General features: G+C 38.3%; 1 protein-coding gene across 2 annotated transcripts in view; it reads right to left on the bottom strand.

The window, feature by feature from the left end:
• PTPRQ (protein tyrosine phosphatase receptor type Q) overlaps positions 1-22,484 on the bottom strand; it is a 213,245-nt gene that overhangs the window by 101,892 nt on the left and 88,869 nt on the right. For both annotated transcript variants that reach the window (XM_084616734.1, XM_084616733.1), the window contains 6 exons: positions 19,602-19,880; positions 15,971-16,153; positions 15,017-15,118; positions 12,700-12,820; positions 10,228-10,388; positions 8,857-9,002 (listed from right to left, as the gene is read on the bottom strand). In XM_084616734.1, coding sequence (XP_084472860.1) covers positions 8,857-9,002; positions 10,228-10,388; positions 12,700-12,820; positions 15,017-15,118; positions 15,971-16,153; positions 19,602-19,880 — 992 coding nt within the window. The remainder of the gene's footprint in view (positions 1-8,856; positions 9,003-10,227; positions 10,389-12,699; positions 12,821-15,016; positions 15,119-15,970; positions 16,154-19,601; positions 19,881-22,484) is intronic.

Below are 22,484 nucleotides of genomic sequence, written 5' to 3' on the forward strand. Positions count from 1 at the left end.
TGGAAGCTTACTGCAACACCTCACTTCCACACATGTTGATTGTCTGCATTCTGTTGGAAAGCCCTGGATCCAACTCTTGAACAATGGGTCGAATCCATGGCTTTTTCTAAACCAGCTCTCCTAGTCTCCATGCTGGGTTTACAGTGGTAGAGGCAGCTGGTGTGAGGCTAGAGATGGCAGCTCCAGGGGCCCAATCCTTTCCTCCCGTCCAGTTCCTAGTTCCCCTTGCTGGGTAAGAGCAGCAGAGGCAGCTAGTCTATGTCAGTGTTCCCACAGGAAAGATTTCTCTTAAAGTGCATTTACTGCGATGGTGATGCTGGAATAAAACTGTGTTAAGTTCCCCTCCCTCTCTAGTGCGGCCAAAGCACTCACAGAAACAAAGGATTCAACAAAGAAAGATTTTATTCAAAATAAATCACACTAGCAGTCCTGCTGCTTTAAGCCAAGTGTCATGCACACAAGCGGCACTGTGCCGCGTCACATGTATGGAGAGTGCACATGGTCATCACTCCACCATTGTTGCACGGGGGTGGGGTGATGAAGGTAAACCTAACCATGGGCGCTTTCCTACAGGAACTGACGAACCCCGCCCCATCCTGAGGTTGCTGGCTGCAGCTTGTGGGATCATGGAGGAGAGCGTGTGGCTGTAGGATGAGTCTGGTGCTGAACCTGGGCTGGTACAGGGGCCAGGTTGTTCTGGCACCTGCTGGCCATAATGCTCAGAAACATGACCATTTGCTTCCGACTCTCCTCACACTGCTGTTGGGTGTCTTGCTCTTCCATGGCATGGTCATGGGCGATGTACTATGTCATCATGTGCTCTTTTCTTCAGCATCCTTTCAGCTGCAGCCTGGAATTGCCACTCCTGCTCCAGCATTTCCGCCTCTGAAGTTAGAAAAGGCAGTGACACCTTCCAAAGTCCTTATGCATCTCCATCAGCAGGCTGTCCCTGGTTTTCTTCCTTCTGCTTTCTGATTCAGTAGCCCAGTACTGACGGTCAATAACCTTCTGCAAGGGTGGGTGATAAGTACTTGTGCAGATGGGCCTGTAAAGCGGAGAAAGAGTACTTAAACCTTCTGTCCATGGTAAAAAAAAACCCGAAAAATATCTTCCCTTTAATTTTGTGCATCGCAAGCAAGGTATAAGTGGAAACCTTTATCTCAAGGCCTCCCTTCACTTGGCTCCATCTCCCCTTTGCTAACTTCCAGGTTTCCTGACCATATCAACAATATAAGTGCTTTACGTATCCTGGGAACAGTGGTATGGACTGTCTCCTTGAATGCTGGAACTCTAGTTCCAGCTTGAGAGAGTGCACACTACTATATATGCACTCAGCAACCGCTTGCACTCATCGCCAATCCTGCCTTCACAGGCATTTGTATACTTGTATTAATAATGCTTGGTTTGTGCACATACAGCAGTGTGTTTTACAATGAATCTCTATTAATGGGTACCCAGGGGTGGAGTGATGGTTTACCATGCCCATCAAGGAATGCAGAGGCACCAGTAGCTGAAGCACACCCTCTAAATGCCTCAGAGGGAAGGGGGAAGTGGAAATGGTCGTTTCCATGTCTAGAAGGGAAACTATAATTGGCATTTGCCTGCCCTCTCCTACACATCCCCCAGTAGAGACTGGTCCTATACAGGCAATGATGGGCCCCTTATGGCATTTCTCCCCAACCATAACCACAATGGCGAATTGAGTCCTCACCTGGCTGAGACAACACTGGCTCATCTGCCGTTTTCTCCCTGTCCCATTTCTCCCTGATCTGTTTCTCTGTTTCCTCTCTGGAGTCCTGGGTGAGTTGGAGTGGCTGTGGCATCTACTGGTGACCATCAGGCTCCACCTCACCTAAGATCGTTGTGGCAGGTGAGAGTCCTGGCTCTGGGTCATCCTAAAAGTCCTCCATCCTCAGTCAACTTCCCCAGGGATCTTTGATCTCTCCAGGGTGTAAATGGGTTCCATACTTGGGGCACTGGAGAACACGCAGTTGAAGTGGTTGTAGTGCAGCGAGCTTGTTGAGGTCTCCCCAGACTTGGAGTTCTGGTGCTGTGCCCGGTGGTACAGTGGCTTCAGGGATTTCATAGCAGAGCTAGAACAAACACTAAAGATGAGGAGAGCCCCAGGCAAAGCAGGGGTCTGAATGTTGAAATGGGGTATTTATGTTGGCTGCAGATAACCCCTGTTCTGAAGGCGGGGTGGATAGACAACAAATAACCTGGACTGGAAATTTTGGGAACTCACTGGGGGAGTCCCAGCATCTGAGTTACTAGTTCAAGGTTCAGCAGCACTCAGGTGTCAACCCACACCCCCTTGTGGACTAGCTGGCTTGACTGTAAAACACGCTTAATTCGGGGTAGAGATTTTTGTACACGGATGCTCATTGGGTTAAGGACAACATTCAAGTTATACCTCGAGCAAACACTGCAGTAAAGACAAACCCTCCCTATCTCCAGGCTCTTTTTCACTTTGTGTATGGCTGTATGCGTAGTGAACAATAAACACCTGGTAAACCATAGGAAGCCATAATGCTATTCCAAGAAAGAGAGAATGGCAAGAAACAATGTTACCAACAATGCTACTCCACACCCTCACTCTCTCAAGGTTATGATCACTGAACATCAAGAGGCAATCTCAAAGAAATAAAAAGGATAGCACTAAAATTTCAATTATGTGGATAGAAGTGTCTGGATGAATTAGTTAAAATGACATATTCACTTGAAAGTTTTGTGCCTACTCTTGTTACTAGTGACCCTCACTAATTACGATACTGAAAAATATTCTTTTATTTTCCTCTATTTTTAAAATTTGTTTACTTTGAGTATATAACAGTAGTTCATTATTTCAATGGAACCACTCAAATACTTGTAGTTAAGCACATACATAAGTGCTTTACTGGATGTGGGGGCTTCACTGTTTTGTGGATACTCTTTCCCCAGGGCCTGCAAAAAGAGTGTTTACCAGTAACAGCAGCAGCCAAGCTGGAAGTGATACAGAGAGAGAGGAGGCAGGAGAGTTCCTGGAGAAACAGAAAAGAGGGGCAGGGCAGAGGAGTGGGCCTCAGCGTGTTTGTTGTTGTTGCTGTCAGGCCCACCCAAAAGATCCATATAAACATCAGCGAGGAGCAGATAATTTTTTTATTAAGGAATTTTTAAAATGCATGATATACTATTTAAAGGAGGCTCTAACAATTGTTTTTAAAAATAATTTAGTTTAAATGAAATCAAGGGAATAGTATGCCTTTTAAAACTTCAGTTAAAATGCATTTAAGTTACTCAAAATAAATGTAAATGACTAATATAAATATGGAAAAAGAGGTTTGGTTAGGTCATTCACCTTAAGAGAAAAAGATTTAAACTCAGCTAGAACATCAGTACATAAAGTTTATCTGTAAATAACCAATATATTAAGGCAGAGCTGAGCTTTGGACCTGATAAAGCTGACAGCCACAGGACTCCTAGCTGTAAGAGGAGCTACACATGTAAAGGAGAATCTCAACTTTCATTAAGACAGAAGCATGGGTCAGATCCTCTGCTGGTGTATACTGGCATAGCTTCACTTCCATCAGTGTAGCTCTGTCCATTTATGCCATCTGACAATCTGGCTCTGGGTTTCTAGTTCTTTTCCTTGTAAGTCTAAACTGGTCACTAGGGTTGAAAGGAACAAGCAGCTGAGCACCATTTCTGTGGTAGGAAACTGAGACCAAAGATTTCCCTACCCCAGCACACACTTATGAAAACTAGTTAGTTAAATCTGAGGTATATTCCAAATAATCATCTCTCTAATCCTCCCTGCAAATCTCAGGTCAGCTCTGTGCATATGTGACACTGGTGTGCAGGAATAGGTAATATTTTGGAGGTAAAAAAAACTGTTTTGCAGGTCTGCCCTAAGAAAGCTATTGCCAGCTCTGATTAAAGAAATACAGAATTTGGTAAAACAGGACAGGCATTCAGTTCATTTCAAAAAACATACATGAAGTTTCCTAACTGGTAAAGGCAGGTAATTGTGAAGGTGTAAGATCAATTTTCAAGGTAAAGAAAGTGAAAAACCCAAGTTATCTGGGCTTCTAAACTCTCTGGCTTAGCTTTTGAATCATTTAAACAAAAAGTATCTTTAGCAAAAGAAAAATTAATACACCATCTTTATCTTCATTGTGGCTTGCTTCTAAATCAATGATCAAATATGGAGATAAGGGCATTACAAACTTTTAGCAATTACTGTTAACCAAAGTAGAAGTAAAAAGTTAGAGCTAGTGACAAAACATTGCCGACTTTTTGTAGACGAGAATCAATAAATAGCGATGTGTACTTGTTTTCAACCACAGAAGCGATGGTTTGTAGAATAAAGTATATGGATAGATTTCTTTTTCTAGCACAAGGTGCCATGTAAAGAATATGTGAAGCAACCAACAAAGTTCCTAAAATTGTAAGATGTAGAAATTATATGGTGGAATGACATCTCTCATTGTGTGTTTGTGTTTTATTTCTGAATTTTTATTATGTAAAAATTCATGAAAGCTGTTGCTACAGAAGTAAAAAGATGTACAGAATCTGAACTGGTACTGATTATCATAGGATAAAATGGATTCAGAAAAATAGCTGCATCAAGGTATGAACTTTTAGCGAACCACATTAGAAGTTATGATCAGTTAGAAGCATACACTGGGCATGCAGTAAGCACCACTGTGAAAAAATGAAACATGGACATGCAAAATGTGCAAAGGAAAAAAGTAACTTAGATTAAAAAACATTTAAAAACAAACTTTTTCAAGATGAAAAGGTTAAACAGTCCTTCAAATTGAGGGCTGTAACTGACATTAAATGCCAATTTGAAGTCTGGGTTCTCTGAGGTCATAGGTTTACATTGTGTCATCACCCAATTCACCCTGTTCTCAAAGAGAATAAGACACTTATGCATACCGTGGCCTGCTCACAGGACTAGCAAATAAGAGAAGCAGAGGGGATGATTTGATGTGTATGCTTACAGTCATATTTCAGATAGGCATGCACCCATAAACTCAAACCCAACTACTAGGTCTAATTTTACTCCTATCAGACTGTGCGACCAACGTGCTTCTAGCTAACTCACATGCTAATTATTACATTGTGAGTTCCTTGGGGCATGAAATGAGTCTTTTCTATGGCTCCCATTCTGCAATCAGATCTATGAGGGCAAAATCTTACACTCATACAGAACCCCACAAATTTAAATGGGGTCCGCATGAGTGCGATGATTGGCCAGCACAAAGCAGATTGCAGGAGCAGGGCCTACATTTGCAGAGTGACATGTAAACATATATCTTCAGGAAAATAAATACCTAAATCCAGTAAGCACTAACTGTAAAATTATGCCACATACATCAGATTTCGTATTTTGTACTTTGCTGTCTTCACAACTTTACATTTCTTCTTTTTCTTCTACAAACAAAACTTTTAACCAAAATTTGTTAAGGAAAATTATATTTTTATTATATTTGCATATAAAGAACAAATAAATTATATACATTCTTGAATGACATGGATATAAACAATTAAAAATTCATATCCTGGTTCATGAATAGAGCTACTCAGCACTATGGTTATACAAATAAATAAATAAATAAAATAATATAGTTAATATTAGGGCTGTCAAGCAATTAAAAAAAATAATAGTGATCAATCACACGATTAAAAAAATTAATCCCGATTAATTGCGCTATTAAACAATAATAGAATACCATTTATTTAAATATTTTTGGATGTTTTCTACATTGTCAAACATATTGATTTCTATTACAACACAGAATACAAAGAGTTCAGTTTATATTTATTTTTATTACATATATTTGCACTGTAAAAAACAAATAGTATTTTTCAATTCATCTAATATAAGTACTCTAGTGCAATCTCTTTATCATGAAAGTTGAACTTACAAATGTAGAATGATGTACAAAAAAACCCCGCATTCAAAAATAAAATAAGTAAAACTTTACAGCCTACAAGTCCACTCAGTCCTACTTCTTGTTCAGCCAACCGCTCAGACAAACAAGTCTGTTTACGTTTGCAGAAGATAATGCTGCCTGCTTCTTGTTTACAATGTCACCTGAAAGTGAGAACAGGCGTTTGTATGGCACTGTTGTAGCTGGCTTCGCAAGATATTTATATGCCAGATGCGCTAAAGATTCATATGTCCCTTGATGCTTCACCCACCATTCCAGGGGACATGTGTCCATGCAGATGACGGGTTCTGCTCAATAACAATCCAAAGTAGCGCAGACTGATGCATGTTCATTTTCATCATCTGAGTCAGATGCCACCAGCAGAAGGTTGATTTTCTTTTTTGGTGGTTTGGGTTCTGTAGTTTCTTCATCAGAGTGTTGCTCTTTTAAAACTTCTGAAAGCACACTCCACACCCCATCCCTCTCAGCTTTTGGAAGGCACTTCAGATTCTTAAACCTTGGGTTGAGTGCTATAGCCATCTTTAGAAATTTCACATTGGTATCTTCTTTGTATTTTGTCAAATTTGCAATAAATGTGTTCTTAAAACAAACAACATGTGCTGGGTCATCCTCCAAGACTGCTGTAACATGAAATATATGGCAGAATGCAGGTAAAACAGAGCAGGAGACATACAATTCTCCCCCAAGGAGTTCAGTCACAAATTTAATTAACGCATTATTTTTTTAACAAGCGTCATCAGCATGGAAGCATGTCCTCTGGAATGATGGCTGAAGCATGAAAAGGCATATGAATCTTTAGAGCGTCTGGCACATAAATATCTTGCGACCATGTGAAGACCTGTTCTCACTTACAGGGCACATTGTAATTAAGAAGTGGGCAGCATTATCTCCCATAAATGTAAACACACTTGTTTCTCTTAGCGATTGGCTGAACAAGAAGGACTGGGTGGACTTGTAGGCTCTTAAGTTTTACATTGTTTTGTTTTTGAGTACAGTTATGTAACAAAAAAAATACGTTTCTAAGTTGCACCTTCATGATAAAGAGATTGCATGAGGTGAACTGAAAAATACTATTTCTTTTATCATTTTTACAGTGCAAATATTTGTAATAAAAATAAAGTGAGCACTGTACACTTTGTATTCTGTGTTGCAATTGAAATAGATCTAAAATGTAGAAAAATATAAAAAAATATTTAATAAATTTCAATTTGTATTCTATTGTTTAACAGTGCAATTGTGATTTTTTTAATTGCAATAAATTTTTTGAGTTAATTGCATGAGTTAACTGCAATTAAACAACAGCCCTAGTTAATATATATCATGCATAATGTTAAGATGAGCATGAGAAGTACCTACACAATAAACGACATCCTAATGCCCAGATTCATAACAGATAAACAAATGAATTTCTCCCATGCTTTAATACAGTAGACTAGGGACCGGCAACTTTTGGCATGTGGCCTCCCAGGGTAAGCCCCCTGACAGGCCAGGCCTGTTTGTTTACCTGCCACGTCTGCAGGTTCGGCCGATTGCAGCTGTCACTGGCTGCGGTTCGCCGCTCCAGGCCAATGGGGGCTGTGGGAAGCAGTGGCCAGCACATCCCTCAGCCTGCGCCACTTCCCACAGCCCCCATTGTCCTGGAGGGGCAAACCGCAGCCAGTGGGAGCTGCAATCGGCCGAATCTGCGGACGCAGCAGGTAAACAAACTGGCCTGGCCTGCCAGGGGGCTTACCATAGTGGGCTGCGTGCCAAAGATTGCCGATCCCTGCAGTAGACTAAACCTATTTGTCTTCTGTGTTTTAAAATAATGTCATAATTATGTTAGAAAGAAAACCTGTTTTCTGCAGAGACATTTACTAAAGAGTAACAGAACATGAGGCAGTATTCTATCCTTCCCTATGGCAACACTATCTTCTGATTTTCATTATTGCACAAAAAATACATTAAAAACATATATGTACAAGCATATCATTTCACTAGGCACATATAATTTCACTTTGCAGCCTAGAACACTGGATCATTTATTCTGCATGAAATTTACTCTTTTTTTGTATGCATTAGTCTCCTCATGCTTAATAGCATAAATGCTCCTTGAGATGCACAGGAATTTTGAAATTGCAGGATACCACAAATATAATTTCGAGGTGAGGGTTAGGCTAATGCACTGATCCATTTAATAATATGTGTGGCAAATTGCTGGCACTACTATGATGGGTCTCACGCTTTCCATTTTTTTTTGGGGGGGGGGTGTTTCAGGGCACCATTTCTTGCCCCTGAACTGGGGTATTAACTGCCCCACTAGTGTCCTAGAGGAGGGGAGGGGAGTGGAGAGGGAGGGACCCGGACCCGCCCCCTACTCCAGGTCCCAGCCCAAGGGCCCCAGGGATAGCAGTAAACCACTTGAACTAGAGGTTCCTTCCCCTGGGCTACTTCCCTCTCCTGCCCTTCAACTTGTGGGGCTTCCTGCCCTCCCTCTGCACAAACCAGGTGTCCCTTTACCTAGGGTCTTGGTCTTCTTAGCCCACCGCAGCACTTTTCCAAACTCTCCTCTGCTTCCCTCCAAACTGCTGTCTGCTCCAACACCAAACCACTCTGCTTCAACTCCTCCTCTTGTCTGATTGAAGCAGTGGGTTTTTATAAGGTGACTGGCTTCAGGTGCTTTAATTAATCTATAGCAAACTTTCTTCCCTCTACAGAGAATAAGGGTCCCATCTAACACTCTCCTGCTGCCCTCTGGCCATGCTGTATCACATATGCTAAAAATCAAAATTATCTTGTGATGAGGTGGGAGTGAAAGAAGAATATGACATTTACTGTACAGTTGGTTTAATCTTTTCTGATACATTAAAGATTCAAAGAAAAGTAAATGAATTTCTCGGAACTAAAATCTACAAAAATGATATAAAAAGAAACTTACCTGCATAAAAATTCCTGAATTATTTTTGTAATAAACTGAATAATATTGTATAATCCCATTAGGCCTTTGAGGAGGGGACCAGAAAACCATTATTGATGATGCAGTGAGGTTTCTGTACATGACATCTTTTGGTGGATCACTTGGTGCTGGAATAATATTAAGATTTAGCTTATGTAACATAAGGTTTTGTGCTTTTTATTACCCAAATTTAGACTTCATTGATTTGAAAAAAATCCTGTATTAAATCAAATGTATTTATGAAATTATTGAATATCAGATCCTGTTTCTGGAGGAGGTGGAAAAGGTACAATTGAACTAATGGCTACCATACACTTTGAAAGCCCTGATTTTCAAAGACATTCATTTTTCAGAGAGAGTCAAAGACATGCATACATTTGCATGCACAAATCCAAGTTTATGGACTCAGTGAACCTGTGAAACTTGAGATTTGTAAGTGCATGTACTTACTGTTTTATGCAAATATAAATCCCAATTCATACATGTGCACAAAGCATTATGTATGCATGCAATCTTCTTAACAAACGTGTTTCATGTGTATACAGAGTCCTTTATGCTTGTTTCATTAACTAAAATAAGTTTTTCACACTTTTTACTATCATTAGCATTGCAGAGCCAATACAGCTAGGGAACTGTGAGTTGGATTCTATTATAGATCACACCATCATTCACAGAATTATTGACTAAGATACCGATCCTACAAATGACTATGTGAAGACAAAGCCATGTGCTTATTCAGAGCCACAATTGGGCCAGTGAGGCTCTACAAAGGTGCAGAGATACATGCACACAGTTAATTGAAGGATGGGACCTAAGTTTCAGTGGCAAAATTGTTATTGTTGGTGACATCAGAGCCAGAAAGGAACTAGCTTGAATTTCAAAGTTGAGCGTACAGTGTTGCCTCCTAGAAAAAAAAGACCTTTCACTTCTGAAGTATATGAAATTCATTGGGATCAAATCAACTTGGAATCCCACAATGCCATGTTTATAAAACTGCTTTCCGACTACAACCACTTTACACCTGTGTTTGTGAGAGACACACTAAAACTGTGAAGGTTTTCCTTCTCAGGACCTTATTTCACAGCTTGATAGAACAAAGAGCAATAAAACCAAATTCCCCTCTTTTTACTTCATGAGAAAAAGCAATATAAAAAGCCTTTTAAATTTAAATGTCTTGCAGGGAAATGTAGTGCTCTGTTTGATGAAGAGACATCAGACATTCAAACGTTCTTAGATAGCCAATCAAATGGCAGCTTTCACCTAAGTTATTTTATATGTTTAAATAAGGTTGACACAAACTTATGGATGCAACTATAGATTTTTTATATGATTTATTACGATACATAAACTTACCTCCTTCAGAAGTTCTGAAGCTTATAATGCTACTTTTTATGTTTCCATCCCCAAATCTGGTACTTGTTGTTATATAAATTTTGTATTCATTGTTATTTTCTAGGTCTGTGAATATCAGTGATGTTTCAGTTACATTAACACTTCTTTTTGATATTGTATTCCTAAAGAAGAAAATTGTTACATATATACATTTTCATGACAAAACTGCAGCATGGTATAATACATTTTACTAAAAACACCACAGAAAACAATACTGTCATATACAGAAACTCATAAAATAGAAATAGAACTTTCATCTACAGTAAATCCATTATATTATTCAAAAAATTATCAAAGATGTTGAGTTTAAAAAGGCACTTCTCACAAATCAAATAAGAAACAAGCCTTAGCCAAAACTACAGAAATTCATTAGCACTAGATAGCTAACACAACTGAAACCAACATTTCTTAAATTCCTGTAACTTATAAATATTGTATTTCTTGCAAGAAAACCATTAAAAAGTGATTATTTTGTTTTACTATTAGCTCACATTTGAGCTCTTCATTGTGGCTTCCTGGCTTCATTCATTCAATGCTAAATTTTCTACAGCTAATGTAACATAGTTGTTAGAATGTTTAGATAATTTTCTTCTACACTTTCAAATGCCCCCCATTCACTATCTTTGCCTCTTTACCTGGTATTAGGAAGCTCTTGCATTAGTTATATCCACTGGAAAATGTCGCCACTAAGAAAAGTTGTGGTTCAAGAGCTTGTTTGCCATATCAGCCCTAGTAATTAATTATGATTATTTTATAGCACCCAAAAGTGTTCTAAATAATTTAAAAAACAAGGGGTGAAATCCTGGCTCCACACAAGTCAGTGGGAGTTTTCACCCAAGGTCCTTACCTCAAAGAGCTAATCGCAATCTAATTTTAGATGTGAGAGGGTATGTGGGGATAAGACACAGAAGGGAATAGATGGAGAGGGCAAGGACAAAGGCGACATCAGTGAAGTTCTGTGGTTACTTAATTTAGGCATCTGCAGATCTAGATGGTTCAATTAACAAGTTATTGAAAACTGATTAATAATGATACATTCTGTAGTAATCACAGATATAATAAGTCTTAAGGAAGGATTTGAATGAAGAAGAAGTTCCTTGATCCTGAATATCCTTAGGTCTTTAAACACAGTATGCATCAAAACCATATTCCTTAACATGAGGGAGATCTGTTTGTGCTACAAGTTCATCCACAGTTCAAAGTTCTCCACTGATGCAGATGACATTAACTCTTGTCAGTACAGTGGAAGGAGCAGTGGAAAGCCAATTTATACTCTTCTGGAGAGTGGGATTACTTGTGTTTACCTTATCATTATTTTAAAGCAGAAGTTCATAACTAAGAAAAAAGATAAAAATTTGCTACCGCCAGGAGAAACTTTTAGGTCACCTTTAAAAACTTTTAGGCCACCTAAAAAAAAGCAAACTTTTAGGTTTAAAGGAGTGCATATTTAGTAGCAATATATCTATAAGAACTCCTCATCTGTAACACAATACCATTTTGCATACATAATTTACATTGCATGGTATGTATTTCTGTAGCTCTTTGCCCCTATGTGTTGGGTAATGGCAATAGAAGAGCACAGCATAAATACAATAACTAACTGTAATCAACAATCAAAATAAACAAGTCAACATGTGTGAAGGCCGTCCCCAGTAAAGGCAATATGCAGCGCTTACAAAAGGAAGATATGACAAATCTTTAGAACAAGTAGTGTTCAGAAGAAGAGAATGAAAAAAAGTTTTAAACTGGGATTTAAAATGACAATAGTCTTTTTTTGAAGGAGGAAGAGACAGATCCCAAGAGGCACGAATATAATATCCAGCACTTATAATGAGTGTTATAACAGAGTTGAGAAGAAGACAGATAAGATGGTATAGTAACAAAGTATTGGGAAGTGCTGAAGTAGCAGGAAACATGATGTGTATAAAATATCACGCTAGGTGGTACTAATGTCAGAGAGTGGACAGGGACTGCTACTATCACAACTCCTTGCTTGCTCAGACCACTGAATGGGAGATGAAACAGCATTTTTCAGTGGTTCTTGGCCATCTCCATTCCATCTTCAGATGGAAATATTAGCAGACCCCAAACAATAGTGTTTGTTGGTGTCTCATTTTATCGTTAATTAGATTCCAAATGGTCCAATTAATATGTGAGGATGGGAGATCACCAGCTAATTTAAATATAAACTCATTTTGCAAAACCCCAAATATTTGAAAAAATATTTTAGATGCTTGTAATCATTTAATTCTACAATTTTCACCTACCCCTATTTAGAGGGGCATTTGTGTATATGAAAGCTAGTATTTTAAGTAACTTATCAATATTCACTCTCAAAAATGTATATTCAACAAGGTCTGTAAGAAAAAACTTACATTCCTTTTAGATTACAGATTAATATTTATCCTCAGAACCATTTCCAGAAAATCTTACCAGACATAAACTGTGTAATAGAGGATAATTCCATTTGGCTCCAGTGGTGGTTTCCATGACAACTTCACAGTGACACCCGACAACTGTTTTACTGAGAGGGATTGTGGAGGTGAACTAGGAGCTATAAAGTGAGAGTGCAGAACACAACAACTTGTTAAACAGCTAAGATCTGAGTGGCATGGTTAAGTGAAGTATCTTTAAATAGGATTTTAATTATTTGTGCTAGGAAGTGAATTATGGAAGCACACAGGTACAGTATCCATATCAAATGGTGTTATAGCCAGCCTTCTTTACTTTTTCAGCCAGAAGATAAAGGAAGATTTTTCATGCTAGTGTTAAAACATCTGTTTCTGTGATTCAATGGAAAAAAATATTTCATGAGAAAACAGAGCAATTGGTTTGTCATACTGATTCACCTACTGTCCAAGTATATTGTAATTTTCCCCCTTCTAATAAAAGCAAGAGCTTTTTAGGTGTGAATGCATGTAAAATATAACAAAATAGTTCCCCTGAGGAGAAGTGGAGCTGGAAATAATTATATGAAGCACCAAAAGATGGGAAAATTGATGAGCATAGCATTGAGAGATGATAAAAATGTGGAATACCATGCAGTTAAATCTTTTCACTCCATCAAACAAGGAACACATTCATACATTTAACATGTCATGAAAGAAAATATACATGTATTCAATGAATGAGACACCTGAAATTCATTCTAAGATGAACACCAGACAGCAGTATAACCCCTAAGTACTGAGAGAGCACAGCTGAATAAAAATGTTATAATACATTTTTATTTCATTCTAATTAAAATAGTTAAGGTTCATGCAAATGTTGCTGTGATGAAAATGTATCCGTATGTATGCTTAGTAATAATGATATTTTCCACTAAGGTAGGAAGTAAAAACTGTTTTTGTTTTTTTTCTACCAGATAAAGGTATTGCACTGTGTTGTAATGTTAACATAATGTTAACATTACTTTTGTTTTTCAAATTAAACAAAACAGCATCATGTACTAAAAATTCAGGTCATGGCTGTGGTCATGCATGGAAATTGAGAACATAAGCATAGCTATTAGCAAATCTGTGAAGCATTTGGTCTAATGCTCTGAACAGTGTGTACTTTTGAGTAAGATACATGTGGCATATTATAAATATTTTTGTTGCTCTTCCTTTAATTGCACTGTCTTTCTCAACCACAGAGGACAGCAAAAATGTTTTAAACATCTTACTCTCTTAATTTTGCCTGAACAAAGGCTTAATGAAGTCAGTGAATGCCTGTATTTACTGGTAATAAATGGTGACAGCTGTATTTAGTGTTTACTTGCTATATTACCCTTAGTAGCACTACAATAAAAGGTCTATCAAATACTGAATTTCATATGTCTCTGGCATGTCTTGGTTCTAAGATATTATTTGTCTTTAACTCGTATATCTCCTTATTCAGCCTAACAAACTCTTTAGTAAAATACAGAATGAATGTTTGCTCTAAAGAAAAAACATTTTAAACAAATGGCTTAATTTTATACAATTAAACTGTTTTTGATGTATTATAGCAATATGTATATTGAGCAATGTAACATGGTATGAACTGTGGATGAGAGCCTCTGGCCACTTTGGCAGTTTTGCAGAGATGCACCCCCACTGCAGGAACCCCCAGAGGAATTGTGTCTAATGGGATGGAAAGGGAGCATAGATATTATGATATCATTAAATAAAGTGTGGAATACACTCTGACAATGTATGGCCAGCTCTGCTGGCTAGTATGGAGGGCAGTGCCCTGGTCCTACCTTTCACTCACCCCTCCATGCTCAATTTGGGGTGTCTAGTGCCACCGATTAGGTCCTCTGAGCATTAACACAATACTAATAACAATAACTATAAATTCATCTATTTAGAAGCGCCAAAGACTCCAAGCACAAGAACTATGATTGTTCTAGGTCCATGTGCTGGGAGGCAAAAGGAACAGGGTCTGTGCTTTCTCCCTTTGTCCACTTTTATACCCACACAGAGACAACCTCCTTCTGACTTACTGCTGCCCTTCTGTAATAGGCTAAAATAGTAACAGTAAATTAAGGGTTCTTAAAAATGGAAAACACTGACAAGATATTAGAACAATAATAGTGTTGCTTTTCAAATACAGAACTTTTGTGATTTGACATAACTTATATTGATAGAGGTATTAAAGAATAAAGATCCATTATATCTAAATGGAAAGTGCCTATATAAATCAAACGTACAAAGAACTCTGAAACAAAGTTTAAGACTTGTCCACTAGAAGTGGACAATGATATATTGTAATTTCTTTTCTGACTTACCATCTTCATTAGTCAGTATGTTTAGAGGTGCACTACGAACCCCTTCACCCTTGCTAGTGCTTGCAGACACCTCAACTGTATATTTGGTATATTTCTTTAAACCTAAAGAAAGAAGAATGCAGTAAACTATTTTATAAATTCTGAGGGGGATTTCAGTGAATATTTAAAAAAAATAGTTAAAAAACACTAAAGTTAGGTTTCTGAGTACATAAGCAGGCAAAAGTGCTGAGCATCTCACAATTCCCACTAACCTCAAGGTTGATATTAGATGTGCCAAATATGTCTTAGAAGAACGTTTTAAATGATTTTTTCTGAGTCTCACAGCATAAAAATGTCTTGTCCAACAACACCGAAAATTGGAGACCAATTTTCTGCGGGACACAGTCCACATGTCTAAACTTTTAAGTGGAAATTACCCTTTTCAGTATTTCAGAAGCTGGGACATCGGCAGAATCAGATTTATAACTGAAATTAACTTTAGCTATAATCTGAAGTATTTCAATGTCTTCTAGTTTTACAGGAATGTGAAGGCATCTGTTTTTCTTAATATAGAAATCTGCATGTTCAGATAATTAAAAAATCATTTTGTTCCATAAAATGTATTATTGTGTTTAAAACTGAGGTATTAAAATTAAGACCCTGATCCCACAAACACTTACACATGTGCTTAATTTTATACATTTGAGTAGTCCCACTGAAGTCAGTGAAACTAAGCCTCAGAGTGTTTTCAGGATCAAGGTCTTAGTATTCACAATCAGCACTAAATTTAGTGTCAGTCGTGGCTATCTTCTTGAAAAGTGACATTTAATGACATTGGCATATTGAAGTCAAGGTTGTAAACATTAAGTTTCCAACAAACATTAAATATTTCCTTCTGACTGGAATTTGTCAGCATGAACTATACACCATCAACCAACCAAGACTCTATCAAGTTTCAGATTGTTACATACTAACCTGTAACACTTATCGTCAGAAGAGTAGTGTTTATGATTCTTAGCTCAGTTCCATTAATCCCCTGGAGATATACAGTGTACTTCTGTATAATCCCATTTGGAACAGATGGTGGAAAAAATGATAACTCTACTTCTGTAGATGAGATGTTCCTGTAGGTTATGTTTTCTGGTGCACTATCAGGAACTGAAAGAGGAAAATTCAGAGTTAAAAGAGTTAAGTCAAAGTTTTGTTCATTAGTTCAATAAAAAATACAGTATATTGTAAATATTTGATTTTTTTTTTACTAAAAACAATAATTTTATAGTTTTACAAGTTGATCTGCAAGGTCAAAAAGACATGAAAAACGTATCTATAATATATAATGCAACTATCTGTATAATGAGGTTTTTTATGTACCGCCTTTAACAAATTGGTGGAATTCTCTTGACAAATGAGCTAAAGACCTTCTCACTCACTTCCCCCAACCCTGTGATGCTGAGCTTCCTCCCTGACACCTTAGTAGCTATCACCATGAATTTCCAACTTGGCTCTCTCTCAAGAAACTCTTCATTGATGTGTTGCCAATATTTTAACAAATGGTTTCCACTAACATTTTTTCCATTTGCCTTTCCTGATCCACATGCTTGCAAAGAGGTAGGGACTGGGCAATCTTTTAATTTTTCCCATTTAAAAAAAAAAACACCTGTTTTCCCAGATCCCAGAACCAGGGAGAGAGGCACCAGCACATGATAACATTGTTTAATCATTTTCTGAAACAAAATAAATATAAGTTTGGTTATCACTGCACAGCTTTCAGATTGTTCAGTTTGACAAGGTAGAGGGGGTAAATAGGTTTTACAAGAGTTCTGGGTTGCCTCCCTAGGAAATATTTTGAAAATACCTGCAATTTGATGCAACCATTTGCATTCAAAATACAAAATGTTTGCTCTTCATGCATCTGAAGAAGTGGTTTTTTACCCACGAAAGCTTATCCCCAAATAAATGTTAGTCTTTAAGATGCCACCGAACTCCTTGTTGTTTTTGTGGATACAGACTAACAGGGCTACCCCCGATACTTGCTCTTCAGATATATTTGTATGAGCCCCAGAGATAAGTCACCTCTGGCTGGGAGGATTTAACAATATCCAGAGAGGGGCTGAATTCCATCAGAGGCTGGGAAATCACTCTAAACAGCTTCCTAGTTTAGTGGTGGAATCTCTCAAACACAATGATGCTTCAATAGGTCCCACTTCCCTCCATACTTTCAATCTTAAAATGCCTGCCTTCCCTGTGATACATCCATCTCTGAAGATCTCATAATGAATGTTGTTGCAGCTTCTCTTCTGTGTCCCACCTAATTCTGGATTCAAACCTATTGTTCTGCATCCATTGCACCCCCAAGAGAGGAGGAAATGAGGACCTAAGGGGCCAGAACAGGTTATAAGGAGTGATCTGAACCTGAAATTAATTTGTTTAGTTTAAAGAATAAGAGAAGGTTTCCAACATTTATTTTTTAACACATACTTATTAATAATACGCTTCAAGTACAGGTTTTTCAGGCCTGTTGCTAAGTATACAATACTCTCTTGAACATATTCCTTATCAGGTAAAATCCGTTGTATGAAGCAACGTGTTCAGCTACAAATGGTGGTAACTAGTAAGGGAGGGAATGACCAGCTAGAAGGTTTTAGGCAGTAATTTATTACAGATTTATGTCATCATTAAGACTTTGGTATCTAGGTCCCTACTGACTTTTAAAAACAAATGACAGATTATATTAGCTAACTTTCAGCTAAGTAAGCACAAAGTAGTTTCACTTTTAGAACATCATATTGTCATCTTTGCCTAACCAAATGGACACAGGCCAAAATTTTCAAATGTGAATGCATAAAGTTAGACTCCAAAATACACACATAGAAACCTCCTATCAAATTGGCCTGCTTTTCAGAGTTGCTGGATACCTGTATTTCCCACTAACTTCATATCTCTGTTTCTTCTTTCTTTATCTTGATAAAGACGACACCATGATCTAACTTCCTTCTCTTGCAGTTGCTACCATTCTATTTCCCTTCTCCTATTGATTTCCAAAATCCTAGAGCATGCTGTTCACTCTCATTGCCTTGACTTCCCCTTCTTCAGATGATCCCTTCAAACTTGGCTTTTGTCCTCCCCATTCAATACAATTCCCTTATTAAGGTTCCTAATTTCTTATTTATTGACTCCCCACATCCTCTCCTGTTCCTCTGTATCCCTAAGAGATCTGTTCAGTCTCTTCCTCCATGTCTTCCTTTCACTGTGACCTTATCTATTCCCAATCATTCACCCACCACCTATACACCAATTATTCAAAATCACTCCTCTTCTATACTCCTGACTAGAACTAGGCAAAAAAAATCAGGGGCTATTTTGTTTAAAAATGCATTTTTGTGCTCCAAAACTATTTGTGAATTTAACAAACCTCTTCAGCCAAAAAACAAATGGGAAAAAATTGAGAAAGTTAAATTTTTTCGTTTCAACCATTTGGAAATGTTTTGTTTTGACTTTTTGTTTTGAACTGGCATTTCAAATTCAAATATGGCCAATTTAAAAACAAAACACCAAAATAAGGGTTTAAAACACTTGTAAACAATCAAATCAAAACTGAAAACTAAAAAAAAATTTGTTTTGGGTTGACTAAAAGTTTTAAATGAACCAAAACATAACTGAAAAACTAAAAAAACTATTTCAAATTGACCAGAAACATTTTGGTCAATTTGAAACCAAAAAATTTTGAGTTTTTCGATCTGACCAAAAAAAAAAAAAAAATACAAAAAATGGTTTGAGTTCAAATCAAACCCAATTTTTCTCAGCTCTGCTCCAGACATCCCTCTTGACCTCCACCATTTCCTGCATTTCTAGCTGCCTCCCCAACATCTGCTCTTTGATATCTAATCTCCTAATCCCTCTTCCGCCTCTCTTCTCCATGTCTATTGGTATTTCCATTATCCTGCCTGTCTCCCAGACTTGATTTTTCTCTTTCCTTCTCCCTTCCCATTTCAATCCCCACCCCACCCCTAACATCTAATCTTTTGCTACATCCTGTTGATTCCTTGTTAGTATCTCCAAAATCCACCCTTCTATCTCAGTACCCTCTGCTAAAATACCTTTTCCCTGCCCTGAGCAACTTTCATCTTGACTACTGTAACCCTCTCCAGTTTCATTTTACCGCTCCCTTTTCCAAAATATTTCAATAATGTCATTTTACTCTCCTGCTGCTTCAATCATGTCACCAACATCTGTCTTTGAATTTTTTCACTGGTTTCCTTTCTCTTACCATATCAAATTCAAGCTCTTTGTCCTCAGCAACACTCCTGGCCTTTTGAAATTTCTCCTTTTCTATAAAAATGACATTTTTTCCTCCTGCAGGGCAGGAGAATTTGTAGAAGGCAGGGACTGTATCAGGCTCTACAATACATTACTGGGTCCCATTCTACATCTCTGCTCTCATTGCCCTCTTCTCCCCTTCCCACTCCCTACTCAGTCTTTGCACAGGTGAAGGAGGGAAGCATTTGGCATAAAAAGGTGTATTACAGTAAAATGAACTGGCATAAAATGTCACCACAGGGGCCATCAAATGTGGACAAATTATAGTATGTTTAAGAAATATACTCACCAGTTTCAGAAGTTCTGACAGACAGTGGAAATGATTGATTCCCATGGCCAAGCCTAGTGAAAGCCCTTATGGAAATGTTGTATAGAGTGTATGGTTTCATGCCATTTAAAAAAATACTTGTAGCCGAGGTATTTTTAATAAATAAGTCATTGGCATAATTGTACAGAACTTCATAATGAGTTATGATCCCATTAGGTTGCTCTGGTGGTGACCATCTCAAGTATATTCCTGTTGCAGTTACATCTAATACCTCTACATTCTGGGGCGGAGAGCCTGGTTCTGCAATACAGAATAAAAAGTCTTTGAATTTTTTAACTGATCATATAATAGAGAAATGTTCCCATAAATGTATATATTCCTAATATCTAGACATTTCTAGAGGCAGCCACAGCAAGATCCAGAGCTAAAGGTGATGATATAGTCTCCCCTCCAAATCATTATCACTAAATCCTATCAGTTTTTCACCCTTGTATATCTCAGAAATCCTTCTTTTCCCACCAGTAAAACTGTTGTGCAAACCTTGATTACCTTGCACCCGACTTCTGCAGTCTCTTTAGACTCTCTCTCACGTCACCCACCAATCCATCAAAAATGCAGATACAAAAATCATCTGTCCAGCCTACCTCTCTATGTTCAACTCTTTGTCAAAATCCTCTCATTGGCCTCCTCTTGCCTTTCACATCAAAGTCAAACTCCTTATCCTTGCCTTCAGAGACCTGAGCACAGCTCCTGCGTATTTCTCTAGTCTCCTCTTTTTAAACATCCCCACCCTCTGCAGTCATCCCCTTTGACTTCCCCTACTTTGGCTTCTGTGCCTTCTTCCATGCATCCACCTGTGCCTAGAACCTCCTTCATGAGCCAGACCACAATCCCTTCACCCTCCTCTTTTCCTTCAGCTCTCTCCCTAAAACATACTTTGCCACAAAAAGAAAAAGAACATTGTTGTAAATAATGTTTTTAAACCATGACAAATCCCAAGACGTGCATTACTAAATATAGCAACCACATGACCTACATCTCTGTAACGTTTGTTCTCCCTCCTCCAACCAGTCCCCCGTGTGTGTTGTCATCTCTCTTGCAATGTTGGAACTTGGGCAATGATCCTACAGCCATATTCATGTGTGCCTGTGTGGAGTCTCACCAACTTTAGTGGGATTTCATATGGGTGTAATGCTCTGCCCCCATGGATCTAATTACAGGGTCAGGGCCATAGATATTAGGTCTAATACTTCTCTCATTTTCATCAGTTTCTCAGCAGTTTAATTCCATTGGCTTCAGTGAGCTATACTGTACCACTGGAGAATAGGAAATTACCTTTAATTCCCATTTCCTGATGGTAATCTATCTAGTTTAAATACATAGTTTATATAATTTCTCACAGAATTGAGGATATTTTGCTGTTGCTTTTAATTATCTTTCCATGCCAGAGAAATCAAGAACTGGGAGTTACTGTATATTGGAATATTTATGCTGGCAGATGTGGGATCCAGAGTGGTGACCTACTACAACTGGAACATCTTGAGTCAGAAATTCATAAAGAAGTGTTGGAAATTTCTGTGAGACCTCCAGGCCAAGAAGGTTCAAGATAAGCTTTGAGATATCTGAACATTTATATGAACTAACCCCCAAAGCCCAACACTAATTCTTAGAAAAGGAAATAAGGGACAAAATAAATGTATAAATGTGACAGTATTCTTTACTGTCACCATTTTTCTGCTTCTCAGGCAATAAAACATAATAGTGTTTATTATATCTTATTAAGTTTTATATATTGCATATATTAGTAGTGACTACATGAGCAGCTCTTCTATGGAAGAGATGTTTATATCTACTGCTGATTTTGTGCCTTAAAGCAGGCTCACTTATGCGGACTTATATACAGTGCCTTGTGACTACATTATTGTCATCAGCTAGAGGTCAAGACACTGCAAGCAAGTGTAGACAATAAGTTACCCCATAGCTAGACTTGCTTTCTGTGTGACCCTCACACCACAGCACACAAGATTTACACAGAGATCTTCATGGTCATCAATCACCAGCTGTATTAGGTAAACTAAATGGAAGTTAGTCACAGCATATTTCTTTCCCTTTTCAGGGCTGTGTTTTTAAGTCAGTTCCCATGCCCCCCACCCCACTTCAGCAATTATTGTGTCTCCTAGCCAGTGGCTAGATTCTTTCAGAATCATATGGTGGAGTCCCTTCCATCCCATACCAGGATGGCAAGACTCACTGGACTGACAACACTGACTTCATGAATTACATCAGGGATGAATTTGACCAACTGTGTTTGTACACTCAGTACCACCAATCCTACCTCTTAGGGTAAGTCTTCACTACAACTGAAAACCTGCACTGGCCTCTACCAGCTGACTCAGGCTCATGGGGCTTGGGCTAAGGTCCTGTTTAACTGCAGTGTAGGTGTTTGGGCTCAGGCTGGGGCCCAGACTCTAGGACCCTGCGAGGTGGGAGGGTCCCAGAGTTTGTGCTGCAGTCCAAGCCTGAACATCTACTCTGCAATCAGTCTGAACCGCAGAAGCCTGAATCAGCTGGCCCAGACCAGCCAAGGGTGTCTAATTGTAGTGTAGACATACCCTTAGTGGCCAAATTGTGGCTGGCCCTCTCGTAGAGCCAAACCTCTCTGTTTGTTGTGCTCTCGGTGTAGAGGTCAGTGACAGCTCCTGTCCCCTAGGATTCAATCTACCCAGGCATTAATCCAATACTCCTCATTTTGGTATATGAGTGCCTAAAGAAAGCCATCTCACAGTAGTGGAGGAATAAGCAGTTTTCTGGCTTTGATCCCCTTCATATAAACCAGTGGATCTGACTGTCCACTGAGGGCAGAGTGTGTTACATGCTCCCTGCACATCATAGAATCATAGAATA

Source organism: Lepidochelys olivacea (genome assembly GCF_965140295.1).
Source record: "Lepidochelys olivacea isolate rLepOli2 genome assembly, chromosome: 1".
Classification (NCBI taxonomy): domain Eukaryota; kingdom Metazoa; phylum Chordata; order Testudines; family Cheloniidae; genus Lepidochelys; species Lepidochelys olivacea.